This window comes from Muntiacus reevesi, chromosome 5 (genome assembly GCF_963930625.1).
Source record: "Muntiacus reevesi chromosome 5, mMunRee1.1, whole genome shotgun sequence".
In the NCBI taxonomy this organism is placed as follows: domain Eukaryota; kingdom Metazoa; phylum Chordata; class Mammalia; order Artiodactyla; family Cervidae; genus Muntiacus; species Muntiacus reevesi.
This window is the reverse complement of record NC_089253.1, coordinates 2,414,516-2,434,917: the sequence shown is the minus strand read 5'-3', so window position 1 is coordinate 2,434,917 and position 20,402 is coordinate 2,414,516. Positions and strand designations below refer to the sequence as shown.

Sequence of the window (20,402 nt, the reverse complement as noted above, 5' to 3'; positions counted from 1 at the left end):
ACCTCGGTTTTTATATCTCAGAGGGGCATAACAGCAGCTCCCATTGTGGAAGGTCACATGACAAGGAATTAACCTCAAAGACTGATTAAAATGTTACAGTAGAATACACTAGTGCCCTTTGTAGTTTATGACATTTGTGTCATTTAACCTTCTAAAAGACAAATTTATTTTAAAAAGGCAATATTTTGCAAGCAAAATAATATTTTATTGAAAATTCAGAAGTTACAGTACTTTTTAAGACATTTTTTCATACTATAAAGAAAAATAAGTTAAAAGAAATAGAATTGACTCAAGTGCACTGATATGTAGTTTTCACTCAAACAAACAACATCATTTTGAGAAACGAAACTCCACAGCTTAATTTATTCACGGTATAAGCATGTGTTTTCCTATTTGTTATCAAGAAAACTCTAAAGGAATCATTTTCAGGGTGATCTTTCAGGATCCAATTTAAATGGCAAATTTATATTAGTATAAAACACAGACTACTGGAATGTATATATGTGGATACATCAGAACTAGGTAACCTTGATATATAATTTTAAGGATGAGAGTGATTTGTCATTTCATTTTGTAATAGGGCAATAATAACATTTCTAAGGCATGTTTTTTTATCTCCTAGGTCAGAACCAGCAACTTTGAGAACGGTGTTTAGCCTAGTGAGCACCAGTTGCGTGAATAAGATTAATTATGGTTAACCATACTGCCAAAGTGTTATTACAGTCAGCCGTTTAATGTTAGGAAGTATCTTGTTATACCTTTTAGATCAAAGTCTCTCAAACTGTTTTATGAAGGGGAGCTAACTGAGACAAAAAGATTAAAATACTCATTCTAAAAAACTAATTTTATAGCATTGCCTTTGTTTTTACCAAGTTATTTTCTCAACAGAAAATATTCATTGAGCCACTGGTATCAGTTAAATAATTTTATTTATTACTTCTATTAGTTCTGTCGTGTATCTTCTCCCTTTCAAATGAAGAAATGAGGGGATACATATTATCAGTAAACAAACGCACTTCTCAGCTGCTGTTCTGACCTCTGGCATGCCAGCCCCAGAGGAGATGAGCAGGTAAGCTAGAGTAAAACATGCCCACAGCTGGACATGTCACTGATGTAGAACGCCAATTAATACCCCAATTAGTATCTGTATACCACTTTACAGCTGGAGAGCTTTTCTACAACTACTACAAAAATACTGAATGAAATCAGGCCACGTTAGGACATTTACAACATGCATATTGCATAAAACACTTACAAAAATGTTAAGTGCATCACACAGATAAGAGGCAGAAATCATTTCAACAGAGGAGAATCCAGAGGACAGAATTAAAACATAATGTGGCGTTTGCTAACATAGTACATTTTTCATTTGGTAACACTATACAAACTGGTCTTTAAAAAAAACTAGGTCTTATTTCTTCACTTGTGGAGAAACCATGCCATTCAGGGAAAAGCAGATCCTTTGATAAAAAAGAAAGAAAGGTCTGAGAGCCAGTGTTTTGATAAGCTGACTCTGAAACTGGAGAAACCCTTTCGGCTGGAAAGGAACAGAGGTTAACTCTGTTAACAGAGGCTTAGCTCTGAGGTTTTCAGAGGTGAATAAAGTTTTCCTTTCTCTTCCCCATTCCAGTAGTAAAGCTCATAAGACACCTGGCTGGCTTTCTAAAGGTGTTTGACTGTGGTGACAGATGAAACGCTGAAGTCATTTTACCCAGAATGCAATGGACCAAAGATACTGGATAAAAAATTTGATAGGTGCAATCACTCTCATTTTTCCAGGTCCCCAAATACAATCAATAGCTGGTTTGATCAAAGTATCTTCTGTAATAACATTCGGAAAATGTTATGACTCATTAAAAATAATTTTCAAAGGAAAAATATTGCCTGATTTTTTTTTGCAAATGAAATAAATCATCAAAAATCCTTATATAGAGTGCATTTACATCTACATAAGTGTTTCTTGTTAGGAACTAAAACTATTCTCCTGCTCTTCCTTTCTGCATTTCAACTTTACTCTGAAAATATACTCAACATTTGTTCACTGAAATTAAAATTTATATATTGCTATGATCAACCATTTGATATTTCACTAAAATTGATAAATTTCATAAAGAAAATAAACAAGGCAAAACTACAAAAATAAAATATCACACAGACTAGAAATATTATCTGAGACAGCTGACAAAAAAATCTAATAGTGCTTTGAATTAAATAATAGTTTTCAAGTCACTTTATACCAAGTTACGTATCTTAAAAAAAATATCTAGTTTACTCTTATGTTCAAGATTACATAACATTAGCTTCAATGGCAATTATTTTCCCTATAATTTCTTTCACATTTTTCCAACATGACTAAAGGTTCAACATAACAGATTTGACATAAATGTGTCATAAATAATTATTGGTGATTCTTGATGCAAAATTTTTTTTAAAGTTTGATGCTGATGAATTTGTACCAAAACAAAGTTTCTGATATACCTTTAGGATTATGCTTGACTCTATGATGTAAGTAAAAAATACTTGAACTGACATTTACATACAAAAATAGAGAAAATATACACTGCAGTGATCTTGGTGGTATCTTTCACCAACCTGACTAAAAAATTCACTGAGTTTTAAATTATGATTAAAAAAAAATCAAGATTCTCAATTTTAAATTTAACCATTTTCATCTTCCATGACCACTGAGATTCTTTGTTTTGGTTAATACCTGGGCTTGAAAAATATGGAGGAATAGAAAAAAATGCATTTCTCTGGAGGAAGCCTGGAGCTGTCAGTATTTAACAGTTCATCATTGTCTCGATTTTTCCTAGGCTTGAAGCTTTCTTTTATTTTGCCCATGCAGAGCAATAGAAGGCTCTGATGAGGAAGGCCATAGGGCCAGAAAGAGGGCACAGGTCCTGTATCACGCCAGGTTATCTATTTTTTTGTCATTAGGAAAGATAGTACCTACAAACCTAGGAAGGAAGAAACAGTGAGGAGAGCTAAAGCCCCACGAAGGACAGCTGGGCACTCTCTACCTGCCAAAAGCTAGCCAGCAGGGGGTTTCTGCTGGTTCATTAAAGCGCTGCTTCCGCCCCACGGCTGCGCTGCAGGCTTCTCAGAGCTCCCCGACTGTCTGAGCAGGTCACATGCACTTGGCAAACAGCATACTAAACCGACTTAACACTAAAGTTGAACTGAACATAATTTATTCTTTTTCTAGGATGTGACGTGAAAGATTAAAAAATCCTGGACCAGGGATCTGAAGATCAGGTTCTCTCGATCTCAAGCTGAGTGGTCTTGACCAAGTTAACTTTAACCATCCTGGGTATCTATTTCTGCAGGTAAAAAAACAAGCGAATTTGTACTGCACAACCTTTAAAGTCTCCTTCAAATCTGGTTGAAACACTAAGTCAGACTCTTGCACAGGCCCTCTTGATTTTTTTGTTTGGGGGATTTTCTGATGCTTACATCATGGCTAATGAGGGTTTTCTAAACTTTAAAAGGGTAAACCTAAGTATCTGGCTCTCTAATAAAAACACAATTGAGATATTTCTATACTAACATGAAGTATACTTTGAAATTCATCAGGGTGGTCAGATTTTAGTTACCTATACCTTCTTCTTTAATTCTCTTAATGTTGAAACTCTGTTCTCTCCTCAACCAGGTGACAAGAGAGTAGCATGGAGGTAAAAGACAGAATCTTGGTTGAATCATTTCTGACTGAAAGACAAGTAATAGAGTATTCCTTTAATTCTTTAACATTTTAATTTTTTTCAATTTTCAAAACTAAAACTTTTGAAATTGCTGTTAATACCTAAAATCAAGAAATACGTTGTAGCTTATCAGTACTGCCAATGTCCTAGTGGTTCTTAAATCATTTCCAAACTGGAGACTCATATCTCTGCTCCTACTACTTCAAACCCGATATAAAACATGTCGAATTCAAATTTAAAGAGGGACCGTGTGGAGTGCTAGTGATAGCTTTGGGAGTAGGATAAATAATTTCTTCAACAGTTACATATGTCCCTAATAAGAAACCAACGACTCCAGTGAACACGATGGAAACGTTCTTCAGGACCATCCATATACTGTAGCGCTCCTTAGAGAAGGTGAGAATTTCAACCAGAGGCGGCAGGATCAGGGCCAGCGTGCTGCTGCTCACAGCTCCGACGAAGGAGATCACAATGTCTAAACGAGGAATGAGGATCGCGCCGGCACCTAGAAAATTGAAAACACAAATTTTCTTTGTGTAAATATCTAATACTTATGTAAATACTAACTGCAGATACTTTCAATACATTAAGATTAACTGATGCAAGTAGGCACTACGAGACTATTGCTTGTGGAAGCATCTGTCATGTTTTGTTCTCAGCTAAAAATGAAAACAAAGAAAGAAGCCAAAACATTGAGTGATGTTTCTCAGACTTTGACTTATCAATAGGCTTTCTTACATTAACAACTTTTAATTTTTGCTATGAAGTTTTGGGTAAAGAATGCATTTTCATTATTCTGCCATATAGCTCATTCTACAAAGCACAAAATCTTGGCTGATATGGTATAAACAAATGGTTAAATCAAAGAGAAGAGATAAGTATTTCTTACATTAGAATTCCAATTAACCAAAATAGAAGAAACCATGGAAACAAAATTATTAAGTAAACACCACAGTAATAACTGTTGCAGGAAAAGTCAATGAAAGATCCTAAAATTAATGGGCAAAAGATTCAGACAACAAAGAATCTGCCTGCAATGCCGGAGACCTGGGTTGGATCCCTGGGTCAGAAAATCCCCTGGAGAAGGAAATGGCAACTCACTCCAGCATTCTTGCCTGGAAAATCCAATGGATGGAGGAGACTGGCAGGCTATAGTCTATGGGGTTGCAAAGAGTTGGACACGACTGAGCGACTAACACTTTACACTTTATAACACTAACCGTATAAGAACAGGAAATACCCCTATAAAAAACTCATAAAGGGAAAAAAAAAGAGTACCTTTACTGTGGAGACATCTGACAGATACCACCTTAACTAAGTGATCAAAGTTAACATCACCAGTCCTAAGCCGTAACGTGATGGACTGAGAAGAGCAAACCATCACCTGTGGAGTTCTTGTTAAAGATGCTTGACTTCACCCTAGTCATAAGAAAGCATCACACAAATCTACACGGAAGGAAATTCTACAAAATCACTGACACTTCAAAGATGTCAAGGTAAATGAAGACAAAAAAAGATAACTCAAGACTGGGGGAGACCAAGTAGACTTGACAACTAAATTCAAGTGGGACCTTGAATTGGTTCCTGGATCAGAAAAAGGGTAACAGTGGAAAAACTGGTGAAATAAAAATGAGGTCTATAAATGAGTTAGCAGCATTTTATCGATGTTAATTTCCTGGCTTTAACAGTTGTATTGTGGTACGTAAGCTGTTAACATTAGAGGAAACAGTAAAGGGTTTATGGTAATTCTACTTTCTTGTACAGCTTCTCGAAGCTATTTCAAAATGGAAAGTTAAAAAAAAATTATGCACCATGATTGTCAGCAGGATTTTATGCCAAGCTATTGACAAGTTTTCTGCAAGTTTTGATCCAGCACTTTTTTAATCTTATCTTTATCTTAGCAAAAGGTATCAACTGAAGGTTTGCAAAAATTGAGATATAGTCTTTGTCTGAATTGTCCTTAAGTAGTTCAGTGAATGATTTGTGAAGGGTTGGAGCTGCCACCAGAAATAACAGCTAAGTTTGCTGGCATGCAAGCTGTGACAACTCTATCACCACCGCCTCCAAAGACGACTACGTAACCACAGTGCCGGCTCTGAGGACTCTGATTACGCATGTGTTGGTGCTCCTTTCCTTGTCTTCAAAAGCTATCAGTTGTCTCACTAATCTTCATCATCCTTCTATTTCTAAGGTTACTTTCCTTTGCTTTTTTTTCCTCTTACTGAACTTTCTGTGGGGTGTGTGTGTATAAATTTAACTCACGCTCTTTGTAATTAAGTTTCGAGTTTCTGGTCTACTGGTTTCTTTACTTCTTAATTGTTAGTTTGTGGTTTTTTCCCTCCCTGTATTCTCTTTGCACCTCTCCATGTTTTCCAGGAAGATGTGGCATTAATTTGGAACCACCACATTTCTTAGAACCACACACTACTATTTACCACTTTTTATTTTCATTATTATGAAAACCAAAATCCTAAAAAAATTATTTTGAAATCATAAACGTAGCTGCACTTCTACAAGACTGAAGTACAACAAATCTTCCTAAGTAAAATAACTGAATGTGAAGCTGGAACTCTAAACTAGAAATACTTTATAAAGTGAATCCTTGTTTAATGGATGTATGCTACACTATTTTAACATTTCTCTCAAGGGAAGTATAAAGCATAACTCTCAATCACAACAGAACGTTTCAAAACTCACTGGCTTTTATCCATTTTGTGATAAAACACTTACAGTAGATGGCAGTATTTAAAAGGACAACCAGACCAACATGACTACCACCTTGTCATCTAAAGAGCCTTTCATTTTGGAGTCTATTTTTTGTTATTAATGTTTTCCAATAGGCCAAGTTGTTATGAGTTAATCAAGTGAAGTATTGTTGGAAAAGCATCTGGAGAAGCACTATAGTATTTTAGAATTTATTCATTCAGACTAAAATTCTGTCTACCAAATGCTTTTAAATCATGAAATTTATCAGTTAGACAGTCATTCTTTACATGTTATATAACCAATATATATTTGCTAGTAAAAATGGCTTGAAATGTTATTTGATAATGTTAGTAGAGAAGAAAGTGAAACATATATACTTTAGGCAAATCTGACATAGAAGAACTCAAAAATCACAAAAATAGTAAGTCAAAGGATAGCTTAGATAAGGATAGTTTGTTCACTACAAATTACAAATATTCACTACAGGATTACTATAAATAGGCTGCCCTTTGTCATTTACAGACAGTTATTATGAATATATCTAGTAAGTACTAATTAATCTTATTCAGTATTTCCAAAAACTGTATTATAGAGGAAAAGAGTGTAGCCTTACAGTACAAAGTTGCCCCTGACGTGGAAAAAAAAGTCATGGAAAAAAGGTCCATTTTCTTGCATCTTAATGGTAAAAGATATATCAGAGAAAAACTAAAATGCTTGATATTATAACATCAACAACACTCTAGCATGTAAATCTTTTTTAAAACTTATTTCAGTTTTGGTTGCACTGGGTCTTCATTGCTGCACCCAGGCTTTCACTAGTTGCAGAACACAAATTTAAATTGCACAAACAGTGAATGATCCTCTCCATATACCTACTGACTCTAAGACAGAATACTAGAGCACAGAATGGTACTTATTTTCAGCTACTGTGACAACTAACTTAAATGATTCTGGTATATCTTCTTAGTATTCTACAAACTACCAAAGATTTATGCTTTATGTAGTCATAGTTTACTAAAGAAGAAAGCATACTCTCAAATCCAAGGGCTTTTCCAACTAGAAACAGTAAAAGGATCAATGAACTAAACAATAACAGAAATAAACAGTATTTAACATATTTTGCAGGTTCAATTCAAACAGGGAATCAAAATACTGGTCTGAAATCAAAATCTAGCAGCTTTTTACAGGCTTACCTTTAAAATAAAAGGCATTTATTGCAGTCCAAGGTGGCCTCTGGCCAGTTTCCAGTCACTCTTCTCCCTTACCTATGGAATGCCTACCTAGCAGGTAAGGGTCTACAGGGAACGTGCAGGAAGAGCCTGACCCACCCTTTCAAGCTTTTGATTCCATGAAAAGATGCTGTGAAACGGCGATTCAATACTAAATGGAGACCGGGACATAACTAATATAACCCAAGCTGATGAGCCCCATACTTTGCAGATCTGTCCTACAGATGTGGACTCCGCACCTGGAAAGGACGATGGGGCCTGAAACGCGCAAACCCAGTGGGGCCTCCACTACCCCTGCTGGTGCCGCACAACCTGCTCGACAGTCAGGACAAGGTCCCCCCAGCTCTCCACACGCCCATCAGCAGAGTCCGCCCCAGGACCTTTTCCAGTGCTCTGGATAACTGATACAAAACAGCCCTGTCATGAACACCGGTTGACTTTAACCTGGAAGGACCTGCCAAAGACTTAAATGAAGGTCAGTGTCCAGCGATGTGTCTCAGTGAAGTAGAAGGGAATATGACACAGTCTGTGTTCTCTGTGTCCAAAGCATGCTGAAAATATAGCACTCACATATGGTTAAACAGGCTTCTCCATTTGTAACTAAAAGAAAGAAGCAACAAAGAAGACTGCAACTCTCGGTGCTACGTCCTCAGCCCTTGAAGAAAAGCCCTGGCTTGTGGGAATAAACTCCTGGTGGCAAAGGTGCAGTCTGGTCTGGACCACAGCAGACAGAAAGCTCAACATGACAGCAGCCAATGTGCAGAAATGGGTGAAGTCATTAAAATTCAGTAGGTAACCTTAAAAGGAGATATGCATTCAGAATAGAACTGCCTTACATCTCCTGATAAAAGGACTTTGCCTGAAATAAGTCTTTTTATTTAGTACAGCTGTCAAAATGTCAATAAAAGTAATGTGTAAAGAATATTCTAAAACGTTTTAAAATAATTTTTTCCTCCTGGGTGTTTCATTAGTCATTGGAGTATGGGTTTACTGACTTCATTCTTCAATGTGATTTCCCTTATATAGTTGACATATTTCATTTAAATAATTGCTTTGAAAAGTAAGTCTTATCTACTTTATCTACTTTGCTCAGCTTTGCTGTTTCTTTGAACAAAATATAATACACCCAATTCTTTAAATCTAGGCATAAGCTCCACCCCAAGGTGCTCAATGCAATTTACAGAGTTGCTCAGAATTTCTAGTTCTACCATTCTCTAACCTCAAGTGGGCTAAGATAGTTACTTAAATCTTCTCTAGAATTTCCAAAGTTGCTTGTCCCCCAGTCACCAGTCATCTCGTCCTTGGTATCATCCTAGGCAATCCTATTAGATAGGTCAATGTGGCAATCATCTTTCTGTTTGCAATTATAATAAAAGTGGTGACAATAATGATAGTATTAACAGCAACTTCTAACCACTTTGTTCATATTTTTAAATGTCTTATCTTCATTTCATAGTTGAGAAAAGAAGGACTCAAAGATGGTTTGTAACTTAACTAAAGACCCAGCAAGGAAGTGGGAGGCCTGAGTTTTGAACCGTCGGGTCACCGTGACAGCGCTACACCAAACTAAAGGCCCCTCTCCATGAGTCTCCATGATTAATTCTACCTTGTGGGGGCATTTTATAATATCAAACAATAAGAAGAGATTATACACACTCCTAAAAATAATAAGTAAAATAAGCCACTGAAATTGTTAAAGAGTAAAACAGAACAAAACCCATTTGTACAGGTAGTCATGGAGAGTTGAACTGTTAAACACACAAAAGTTAGCAGATATAAAAAACCTCAGGAAAACTAGAAAGCCAAAGCAAAATGTTGTCAATGATATAAAGGGTCACTTATGCATCTAATTTAAATATACTTATATTTCAATCATGAGTGATATTATTTTGAAAATAAAAATTTGGTTACTTGTTTTAAGTGTGATAGGATCTGATTTATGATTTTCTTCTATATCAGTAGAATAACAGAATTTTAAACCAAAATGTATCCAGTTAGGTGAACAAAATTATTTCAAAAATATAAAAAATATACTTTAAGTAGCTTCATTAGAAGAAATTCAACAATAAAAATCATTATAAGTATGCAGTGATACTTACAAGTAATAGTAACCAAGAAGGACCTTATTACAAATTCATAGATTTGCTTCCATTTAGGATGAAATCTGGATGTGATCACAGGGATAATTATCTCTGCTGGAACATAGAACTGAATTGAATATGTCACAAAGATGCCGAAGGAATACAGAATTTTCACTGATTGATATAACCTGTTAAAAATTTTCAAAATTTAGTCAATCTTTTATTTCTAGCTTTACTGACATTTAACTAACCAATGAAATTATAAGACATTTAAAATCTACAACATGATGATATGATATACATATACACTGTTAAAGAATTCCCACATATGGAATTAATTAACAAACACATCCATCACCTCATGTATTTGCCTATTTTTCTCTGTTTTGGTGAGAACACTGATTCTACTCTCTCAGCATACTTCAATCATGCAATATAGTAATATCAACTACAGTCACCACATTATACATTAGATGCTTAGACCTTATTCATCTTTTAACTGAAAGCTTGTATCCTTTTACCAAAACTGTTCTCTTTTCCCCCATCTACCAGCCCCTGGCAAACACCAATCTATTCTCTGTTTATCTAAGTCATAATAAAAATAAAAGAAATAAAATGAAAATAACCAAAATAAAAGAAAGTTAGATTTATATTATGACAACGTGCATGAGCAAAAACAAGACAGGCATTATGCTAAGTGAATAAGCCAGGCAGAAAAAGACAAATACTGTGATATCCTATCAGTGATATCAGGATATCAGTGATATCCTATTAGTGATATCCTATCACTGATATGTCAAGATTATAAACAGTTTTCCTAAACAGCTGCCAAGCAAGAAGGAATTTGATTACGTCTCCTTCTATAATGTATTCATCCTAGGAGTGAAGGAGGAAGGAAGAAAGCTGAGTGGAAACGGATTTGAAAATACTACAAACAGCAAAATTAAGGAAAGAAGGAAGACCTTAGGGCTACAAACTTACTATTAAAAAGACCTCAAGATATATTTCTCACCTTAATGTTTAAAGTTTAGACATAAATAGTCAAGCTATTTGAATGTACAAAATAACAAAAGACTCCTGCTTCATATACTTTGATACATAATTGTGGAGAATTGAATATTCTTATCAGTTTATTACTACAGTCCTTTTTCTAATTATCTTTTAACTTACATGTTTTTAAAATATGATTAACAATATATCTAAAAATATATCATTACACATATAGGTTAATAGCTTTTCTAATTGGTATAAAACAAATTATATAGGTTAAGAATCTGGTTATTATTAACACCACTCAGTAACATTAATTATATGTAGGTACTATCATTTGATGCTACCCAGAGTAAAAATGGGAAATAAAACGGTCAGTATCTTTTTAGAAGCTGGCATATTTGCTAAGAATCCATCAGAGAGTAATACAGAAATCAGAGTGCTAAAGAGAAGCACTACATACAGTCTTTTCTTTTTTTCTTTTTTTATACAGTCATCAACTATTCCATTTTTTTGTTTGTTTCAAGAACCCCCTAATTTCTATATTTCGTATCTATAATTTCAAGCACTCTATTTTTCTATATTCAACTTTCCTACATGTTTATCAACCTTTGTTCTCATTTTGATTTTACACATGTATCTGTGGTAATTGTCTATATGTACTAATATTGGCCATATATACTAATAGTTTTAGAAATGAAGAGTAAACTGTCTCTCAAAAGGATAAAAAAACTTGCTTAAAGTGACAGGGATTTGTCTTGAGGATATACAACAACATAAACCTTTTATTTTTCATTTATTTTTTTAATTGAAGGATAACTGCTTTACAGATTTTTTTTTTGCTTTCTGTTAAACAGCAACATGAATCAGCCATAGGTGTACATATGTCCCCTCCCTCTTGAAGCTCCCTCCCATCTCCCTTCCCATCACACCCCTCTAGGTTAATACAGAGCCCCTGTTTGAGTTTCCTGAGACACACAGTAAACTCCCATAGGCTATCTATTTTGCAGACGATAATGTAAGTTTACATGTTACTCTCCATACATCTCACCCTCTCCTCCCCTCTCCCCGCGTCCATAGTGTGTTTTCTATGTTTGTTTCTCCACTGCTGCCTTGCAAAAAAATTCATTGGTACCATTGTTCTAGATTCCATATAAATGTGTTAGTATACAATCTTTCTCTTTCTCTTTCTGACTTACTCCACTCTGTGTAATAGGCTCTAGGTTAATCCACCTCATTAGAACTGACTCAAATGCGTTCCTTTTTAGGGCTGAGTAATATTCCACTGTGCATGTGTACCACAACTTCTTTATCTATTCATCTGTTGATGGACATCTAGGTTGCTTCCACGTTCTAACTATTGTACATAGTGCTCCTGTGAACATCGGGGTCCATGTGTCTCTTTCAATTTTGGTTTCCTCAGGGCTTATGCCTAGGAGTGGGAATGCTGGGTCATATGGTGGTTTTATTCCTAGTTTTTTAAGGAATCTCCATACCGTCTCCCACATTGACTGTATCAATTTACATTCCCACCAACAGTGCAACAGAGTTCCCTTTCCTCCACACCTTCTCCAGCATTTGTTGTTTGTAGACTTTTTGATGATGGCCATTCTGACTGGTGTGAGGTGATATCTCATTGTAGTTTTGATTTGCATTTCTCATTAATAATGAGTGATATTGAGTAGCTTTTCACATGTTTGTTAGCCATCTGTATGTCTTCTTTGGAGAAATGTCTGTTTAGGTCTTTTTCCCACTTTTTGATTGGGTTGTTTGTTTTTCTGGTATTGAGTTGTATGAGCCACTTGTATATTTTGGAAATTAATCCTTTGTCAGTTGTTTCATTTGCTATTATTTTCTCCCATTCTGAGGGCTGTCTTTTCATCTTGTTTATACTTTCCTTTGCTGTGCAAAAGCCTTTAAGTTGAATCAGCTCCCACTTGTTTACTTTTGTTTTTATTTCCATTACTCTAGGAGGTGGGTCATAGGGCATCTTGGTTTGATTTATGTCATCAAGTGTTCTGCCTATGTTTTCCTCTAGAGTCTTATAGTTTCTGGTCTTACATTTAGATCTTTAATCCATTTTGAGTTTATCTTTGTGTATGGTGCTAGGAAGTGTTCTAATTTCATTCTTTTACATGTAGCTGTCCAGTTTTCCCAGCACCATTTATTGAAGAGGCTATCTTTGCCCCATTGTATATTCTTGCCTCCTTTGTCAAAGATAAGGTACCCAGAGGTGCATGGGTTCATTTCTGGGCTTTCTATCTTGCTCCATTGGTCTGTATTTCTGTTTTTGTGCCAGTACCACACTGTCTAGATGACTGTAGCTTTGTAGCATAATCTGAAGTCAGGAAGGTTGATTCCTCCAGCTCAATTCTTCTTTCTCAAGACTGCTTTGGCTATTCAGGGCCTTTTATGTTTCCATATGAATTTTGAAAATTTTTGTTCTAGTTCTGTGAAAAATGCCATTGGTAATTTGATAGGTATTGCACTGAATCTGTATATTACATTTGGCAGTATAGTCATTTTCACAATATTGATTCTTCCTACCCAGGAACATGGAATATCTGTTTATGTCATCTTTGACTTCTTTCATCATGTGTACATCTCTGTGTACAGTTCTTTTGTCTTCTTAGGTAAGTTTATTCCTAGATATTTTATTCTTTTTGTTACAGCGGTGAATGAAGGGATTGACTTCTTAATTTCTCTGATTTTTCATTGGTAGTATATAGAAATTCAAGCAATTTCTGTGTATTGATTTTATATCCTGAAACTTTGCTAAATTCACTGATTAGCTCTAGAAATTTTCTGATACTATCTTTAGGGTTTTCTATGTATGTATCATGTCATCTGCAAACCGTGAGAGCTTTACTTCTTTTCAGATCTGGATTCCTTTTATTTTTCTTTTCTGATTGCTATAGCTAGGACTTCAGAACTATGTTGAATAACAGTGGTGAAAGTGGACACCCTTGTCTTGTTCCTGATCTTACGGGGAATGATTTCAGCTTTTCACCACTGAGAATATTTGCTGTGGGCTTATCATATATGGCCTTTACTATGTTGAGGTATGTTCCTTCCATGCCCATTTTTTAAAGAGTTTTAATTATAAATGGGTGCTGAATTTTGTCAAAGGATTTTTCTGCATCTATTGAGATTATCATATGGTTTTTATCTTTCAATTTGTTAATATGGTGTATCACACTGATTGATTTGCATACATTGAAGAATCCTTGCATCCCTGAAATAAACCCAACTTGTATGAGTTTTTTAATGTGTTTTCAACAACATAAAACAACTTTTAAATAACATATAGAACAACTTAAAAGGTATTTAAAACTCAGTGTCAAAGTTCTTGAAAGTCAGAACATAGGTTCTATTCTCTGTATAACCATTCATGCACTTAGAAGGGGATAGACACTTATTAAACATTAGTTAAATTAATATTAATGATCAAAAATGGGTGTGAATAGTAATTCTTTGAAACTACATTTAATCAATATCACAAATACAAATACTTCAAAAAGAAGATGACTCTTGCTTGAAAACAAAGTCGGTTATACTGATAGCTAAGAAATGTAATACCTTAGTAAAGACCAGTTATATATATATATATTTTTTTTTTTTTAATATCTACTTTGCAGTTAATATATAGAATCAGATAATAGGGGAGAAAAATGACTAAATGTTCCAGTGAAAATATAAGTTTTGAAAACATGAGAGTTCAAAAATTACAAGCTTTCTCTTCTTTTCCCCATATTGGCTAACAGATCAATATTTAACCTACATTTACAGATATGAATACCTTAATTTTTTTAAGCTAATCTGGGAAATAAGAGGCTGACTCATTCTCTCAAGGTTGAAAACAGAAGCTACTCTCGGAAATAATTTAACAATTCACTTTCCCCCTTGGACTTTTCATGATCCTCAAGAATCTTGAGGGTTAAGCTCTGTCAAGAAGTCTTTTTGAGAAATAGCTACAGTCCTTACCAAGAAACTCACCTCATTCTAAACTAAAAATAAATAAATAGAACAACTAACTATTTATTTATTTAGTGATGCAATGGTTGGCTTTGGCATCACCAACTCAATGGACATGAGTTTGTGCAAGCTCCAGGAGACGGTGAAGGACCGGGAAGCCTGGCGTGCTGCAGTCCATGGTGTCACAAAGAGTCAGACACGACTGAGCAACTCAACAACAGCAACAAAGACGCCTAACAAGTGTCATCTAGTATTCATCACTACACTGACTGCTGTAAACAGCTGGGCATTTGAGGATCATTCCCTAGAATGCAAGCATTATGAGGAGGACGTTGTTATCTGTTCGCTGCTGTATCTCTCGTGCTTGGGAGTAGTTCCAAGTACATAAAACACATACAGTAAATATCCGTTAGATGACAGATGAATTTGATAGATGTCCTTCATTTTTACTTTAATAATATTTACTGTGATGAAAAAAGAAGGCAAGCAGAGGAAAGGAAAGGCAGAGGTCATTTCAGCCAGGATTCCTAGATATAGGCAATTTTAATATTGGAAGAATATCATTAAGAATTTCTGAGGGTGAGAAAGGAAGAAATAGTTCAGAATATACAAATCTTTATCCTGTTTCCTCATATTTCTCTACATCTTTATTTACTGTGCCCCGTGGTGAGTCCATTCTTGCCTAAATATTTTCATCTTAGGTAACAAATTCCTCAGAGGTCAACTCCCAGATTTTCTGGTAGGATCAATTAAGACAACTTGATTATCTGCTACTGTCAGCTATATTTCCAGAATATTCAACCTCCTATGCTACAAACAGGCGCTCAGACTTAAAATTTCTTCTGTTTTGTGGGGAACATGAAGTCCCAGTTCACTTATCTAAATAAATTAAAATATCTACTCCACATCTTCCCTGTTGTTACAGGCTTCTCTCCTGTTTGAATTTTCCCCATCCAATGGGTGCTTCAAAAGGATTCCATGTGTGAGATGGAAGAAGTCACTTTACTGCTTCTCAATGTCTGTTTATCTGAAAACTTAATATATCCTTGATATCTCTTAGGACAAGAATGTCTGCTCTTTGGGTTACTCTAGTGGAAATCCTGTAAAAACACTGCCAAAACATCATTCAATTAAGATTAGCAGTTAAAAGGGAAATGCTTTTATACCTAGAATACTAATTAATGAACATTTACTAAGTGCTGAGTAATGTGCTATATTATGGAGATGCATCAAAAACCCAGAGGTGCAGGGTTTCTGCCTCAAGGTGCTCATGTTCTAGCTCAGAACCATGAATTTATCTGATTGTTTAGTCGCTCAGTCATGTCCGATTCTGTGAGGCTCCAGGGACTGTAGCCTGCCAGGCTCCAAGAACACTGGAGTCGGTTGCCATTTCCTCCTCCAAGGGATCTTGCCAACCCAAGGATCGAACCCCTGTCTCCTGTGTCTTCTGCATTGCAGGAGGTTCTTTAACCCCTGAGTCATCGGGGAAGCCCAATTTACTTTATTATCATCTTTAAAATATATCCTTTACTTCAAAAGCTCAATGCACTACATTGAACAATAGCACTCATAACTAGTTTTAAAAGATGATACCTCACTAAGACTGAAAGTAGTAAGTAATTAATAACTTGGAGCCTCTCTAATCCATACTTGCTTTATTCTGGGGCTGCTCTCTAATTTAACCTTTTCTTGTAGGAATACCCCACATGAACTCTGAGACTTTAAGTCAACATGGCATCAAAAGCCCTTTAGAGTTTCTCATGGCTGGTAGTTGGGTTCCCTAGGCTCCTGTGACAGTCACTGGCTTTCATATCTGAGGCAGGAATTAGGTGGGCTCCTGCTTACGATTCTTGGGACCAAAAAAAAAAAAAAAAGGGCTTCAGGCTGGACACACTACAGCTAGCCTCCCGTTTGTATTTCCTGAGATAGCAGATGGGGGGCTCCAGATCATGTATTTACAACCAGCCTCCTCTTTGCACTATGAAATAGAAATAACAACAGAAACAGGGAAAAGAGCCAGGCTATGTCTTCTGTGGACACCTTAAGATAACAGGCATGGCAGAAACAGAAGGGGCTACACCCTGTTTGAGTAAAGGCTCAAGAGGTCTCATGTTTCCCGTCCTCGGGGCGAGGGAGACACTGAACATGTGCACAAAAGCTCCTGGGGTCAAAGGAGGGGGCACCCCCCACAGTATGTGATGCCAAGGCTGCCTTATAGTGATCTGGGCTGGAATCCACACTGGAAAATGGATTCCGGCCCAGGATAGGCGGGCTACAGTCCATGGTGTTGCACAAGCACATGGGGGAGGGTCCTAGGGTAGGTCAGATGTGGAAAAAGAAATCAGATAACTGGCCCAAAGTAAACAAAGACCCAGAAGAACTGCCCTGTATGAATGCCTTAACGGCCTCTTTGCAGGGCTCCTCCTAGCCAAGGGGGACACCTCACCGCTTCCCTCTGGGTGTGCATCTCTACCTCACTTCTGTCTCAGCTACACAGACTTTCTCCACTGGGCTCTCACACTTGTGATTGTGCTGTGTGTCTAATAACAAACTTTGTGTCTCTTGTCACAGCTTTTGCCTCCTTGAGAAATGCACTTCAATGGGAGCAAGAGCTTCTAGCCTCTAACCCTTGCTGATCTAGTGGCTAGCTTCATCCAGGCTACCCAGGCCAGGCTACCCAGGTTCAATTTCTGGGTAGGGAACTAAGAGTCTTCGCTCACTGCTGCCTCTCCAAGATCAATATCCAGACAATAAAGAGTACATTACACATTCCCTAAACTGCTCGGCCTATTGCCTGAAGCACAGGGAGGGGAGGGAAGAAGGGACTCATACATAGCAATTCAAGAAAGTAATCTCTGAGATAACCTCATGATTATCCTAGTCTAAACTTCTCATTTTGGAAGATTATCATTATAAAAGACAAGCGTGTCCTCTCCAGTATCGCTCACAGAGAACTTGCTTCCCAATGCAGGAGATGTAAGAGACTGGGGTTTGATCACTAGGTTGGGAAGATCCCCTGGAGAAGGAAGGGTATGACAACACACTCCAGTCAGTATTCTTTCCTGGAGAATTTCAGGGACAGAGAAGCCTGGTGAACTATAGTCCATGGGGTCACTAAGAGTCGGACATGACTGAAGCAACTTAGCACGCACACACAGATGCAGACCATAAAGAAATAGACTGTAGGTCACAAAAGGCATGTCTCCACAAGGATGTGTTACTCAACAGCAGTTCTCTAAAGGGGAGTATCCTGACTTGCTTTCCTGTTTTTAACAGATTTTTGTTTCCAAGGATACAAGGCTCCCCTCTTCTAAATAAAAAGCAGGTGTCTAACAAGGCTTTCCCTAATAGAAACTATGATCTTGTCGACTAAAAAAATAGTCACAAGCTGAAAGTGGAGAGTTGTTTTATTTGATAGCCTGTTTTTATTTAAGGATTATAATGAGTTCCATTCTAACTGGGGAACCAGAGCAATTAGGGAACTAGGCAAAGGTGGGAAGTGGACGCAGAAAAAGGGAAGGATTGATTAGGGCTACTGCAGGAACAGGAACACCCCCCTGAGGTTTAGCTGTGAAACCAGAAGCGTTCCTTCCCGTCAGGAAGCACTTACAGGAGGCTTCCCGTGTGCTGTCACGGATCTGTCAGAACACCTGTGGCCCTTATTGATTCCTGAATATCCAGGGATTATTCACACCTTTCCCAGGGCGGAGGAATCCAGGCATTTCCTTTGTTAGTTTCTCATTATGGTGATAAGTACACTCTTCTCTCTTTAACAGGGATCACCTAGTGTTTTGTAAGTCTGGAATTTTTATCTTTATCTTTGCTGAGAATAACTACAATATATATGCTCACGCCATGTTGATCAAAACACCTTTGCTCCATCAGAGCTTTGGTCCCCGTGTCTGTCTTTCTTTCTTTGTTTCTCTCTCTCTATTTCTGGCTGATTCCCTGGAGCATGGAAGCTGGCTGCGTAACCCAGGGAATATTAGCCTCTTTCCTTCTTTCACTCTCTCACCGTCGACTCCGGACCAGCAGGTTTGTGTCCACCGCTACTTCACCAGGTCCCTGGCTCCCTGGGGAGAGGAGCGTCTCAGCTTGACACGCAGCCATTGCCACCTCGGTATCGTCCCCCTCAAGACTTTCTTTAGATATGTTCATGAATAAGGGTAGGGGAGAATTCTGAGACTGTTTCCCCAGCTACCTCTTATAGTACTTGTCAAATTTACTTATAAATTTGCTTTTAGGATTTAGTCTAACTTTTACTCCAAGTGGAGAAATGTATTATTCTGTATTCTAGACACGGTACTTACTATCTTTGAAAGAGAAACTAAACTACCATAATTCTTAGCCTTGATCCTCTTATATTAAGCTGTTTGTCTATACTCCATATTAAACTATTACAAAAAAGAAAAAAGGAGCACTTTTGAAGGAAACAAAATTATATTATCAACTATAAAATAGGTTAATGGAATAAAGGCCAAACAATCATGTCTTGTTTTTACTCAGGTCTCCAGCTTGAAACAAATGTATATCATTGAAAGGGTTCCACCTTGGAATGCCTTCCTAAATATATCACAGCTAAAGGAAAACTGTAATTAAAAAAAAAAGATAAACACACAATATATGAGACTTGTGCAACCTGGAAACCACTCTAGGTAATTCCTCTCTATCATAAGTGGTTCCCTGCACACATTTATTCTAATAACATTCTGGACTCCATTGAGGACCCAGGATTCAAATGAATAGCAATCACACTCTCATCAGGAAGCCAATCAAAATATTTAAATTTAAGGTTTCACAGACTTCCATACCAACAGCTAAATACCAACAGCATGGTATTAGGTCAGCATTTATTTTTTGCATTTATCAAAACTAAGAAGTTACTTTCCATTTCATAAATAAGGGAGCGAGTCTACATCATAATCACTGCCAATATCTTTATTAAATCTCCAAAGATCAATCTCTGGAAGAAGATAAAGACTCTATATATTGCTTCATTTAGCAGAATATGGTTCTAATAATAAAGAGAATATTAAGATGCACCACACTATTTATAGTTGACCCTTGATCAGTGCAGGGGTTGGGGTCTGACCCTGCATATTACTTCTGATTCCCCCCAAACTTAGCTACTAATAGCCTACTACTGACTAGAAGCCTGACTGACAGTCAATTAACTCATATCTTGTATGTTACAGGTACAGCTGCATATATTTTATAGATTCATGACATACCTTTTTTATATTTCTATGCTATGTAGTTTGTGAGTTTTTTCAAATTGTCATGAATCTCAAAAATTTTTCTAACATGTTAATTGAAAAAAATCCATATAAGTGGACCCATGCAGTTCAAACCCTGTTGTTCTACGGTCAACTGTATAATGTGTCCTGTGTTCAGAAAGGATGGAGGCACATGCAGTATTAAAGCTGACCACTAAAACCTTGAGGGCCATAAGTGATGGGTTATGTGATTTTATCAGAAACCCAGAATGTTAGATTTTGGGCAGCAAGGATAAGTATTAAATTTTTTATTAAAGTGAGTCTCTATTAAAAGAGTTCATGTTTCACCTGTTATCCAAATTTGGAACAACCTGTAATTTTTCATCTTTTAAAAATATGCCACAAAAATCTGTAAAATCAGATGACCTCCTCTGAAGATTATGAAAAATTTAGATTACACAAATAAAGAAACCACAGTAAAAATTTTAAATGTTTAAATCATAAAAC

At 36.5% G+C, this 20,402-nt stretch overlaps 1 protein-coding gene across 2 annotated transcripts in view; it reads right to left on the bottom strand.

Moving 5' to 3' along the window:
- Positions 1-200: 200 nt before the first annotated feature.
- SLC36A4 (solute carrier family 36 member 4) overlaps positions 201-20,402 on the bottom strand; it is a 44,875-nt gene continuing 24,673 nt past the window's right edge. For both annotated transcript variants that reach the window (XM_065936808.1, XM_065936809.1), the window contains 2 exons: positions 9,733-9,902; positions 201-4,203 (listed from right to left, as the gene is read on the bottom strand). In XM_065936808.1, coding sequence (XP_065792880.1) covers positions 3,896-4,203; positions 9,733-9,902 — 478 coding nt within the window. In that variant the 3' untranslated portion in view covers positions 201-3,895. The remainder of the gene's footprint in view (positions 4,204-9,732; positions 9,903-20,402) is intronic.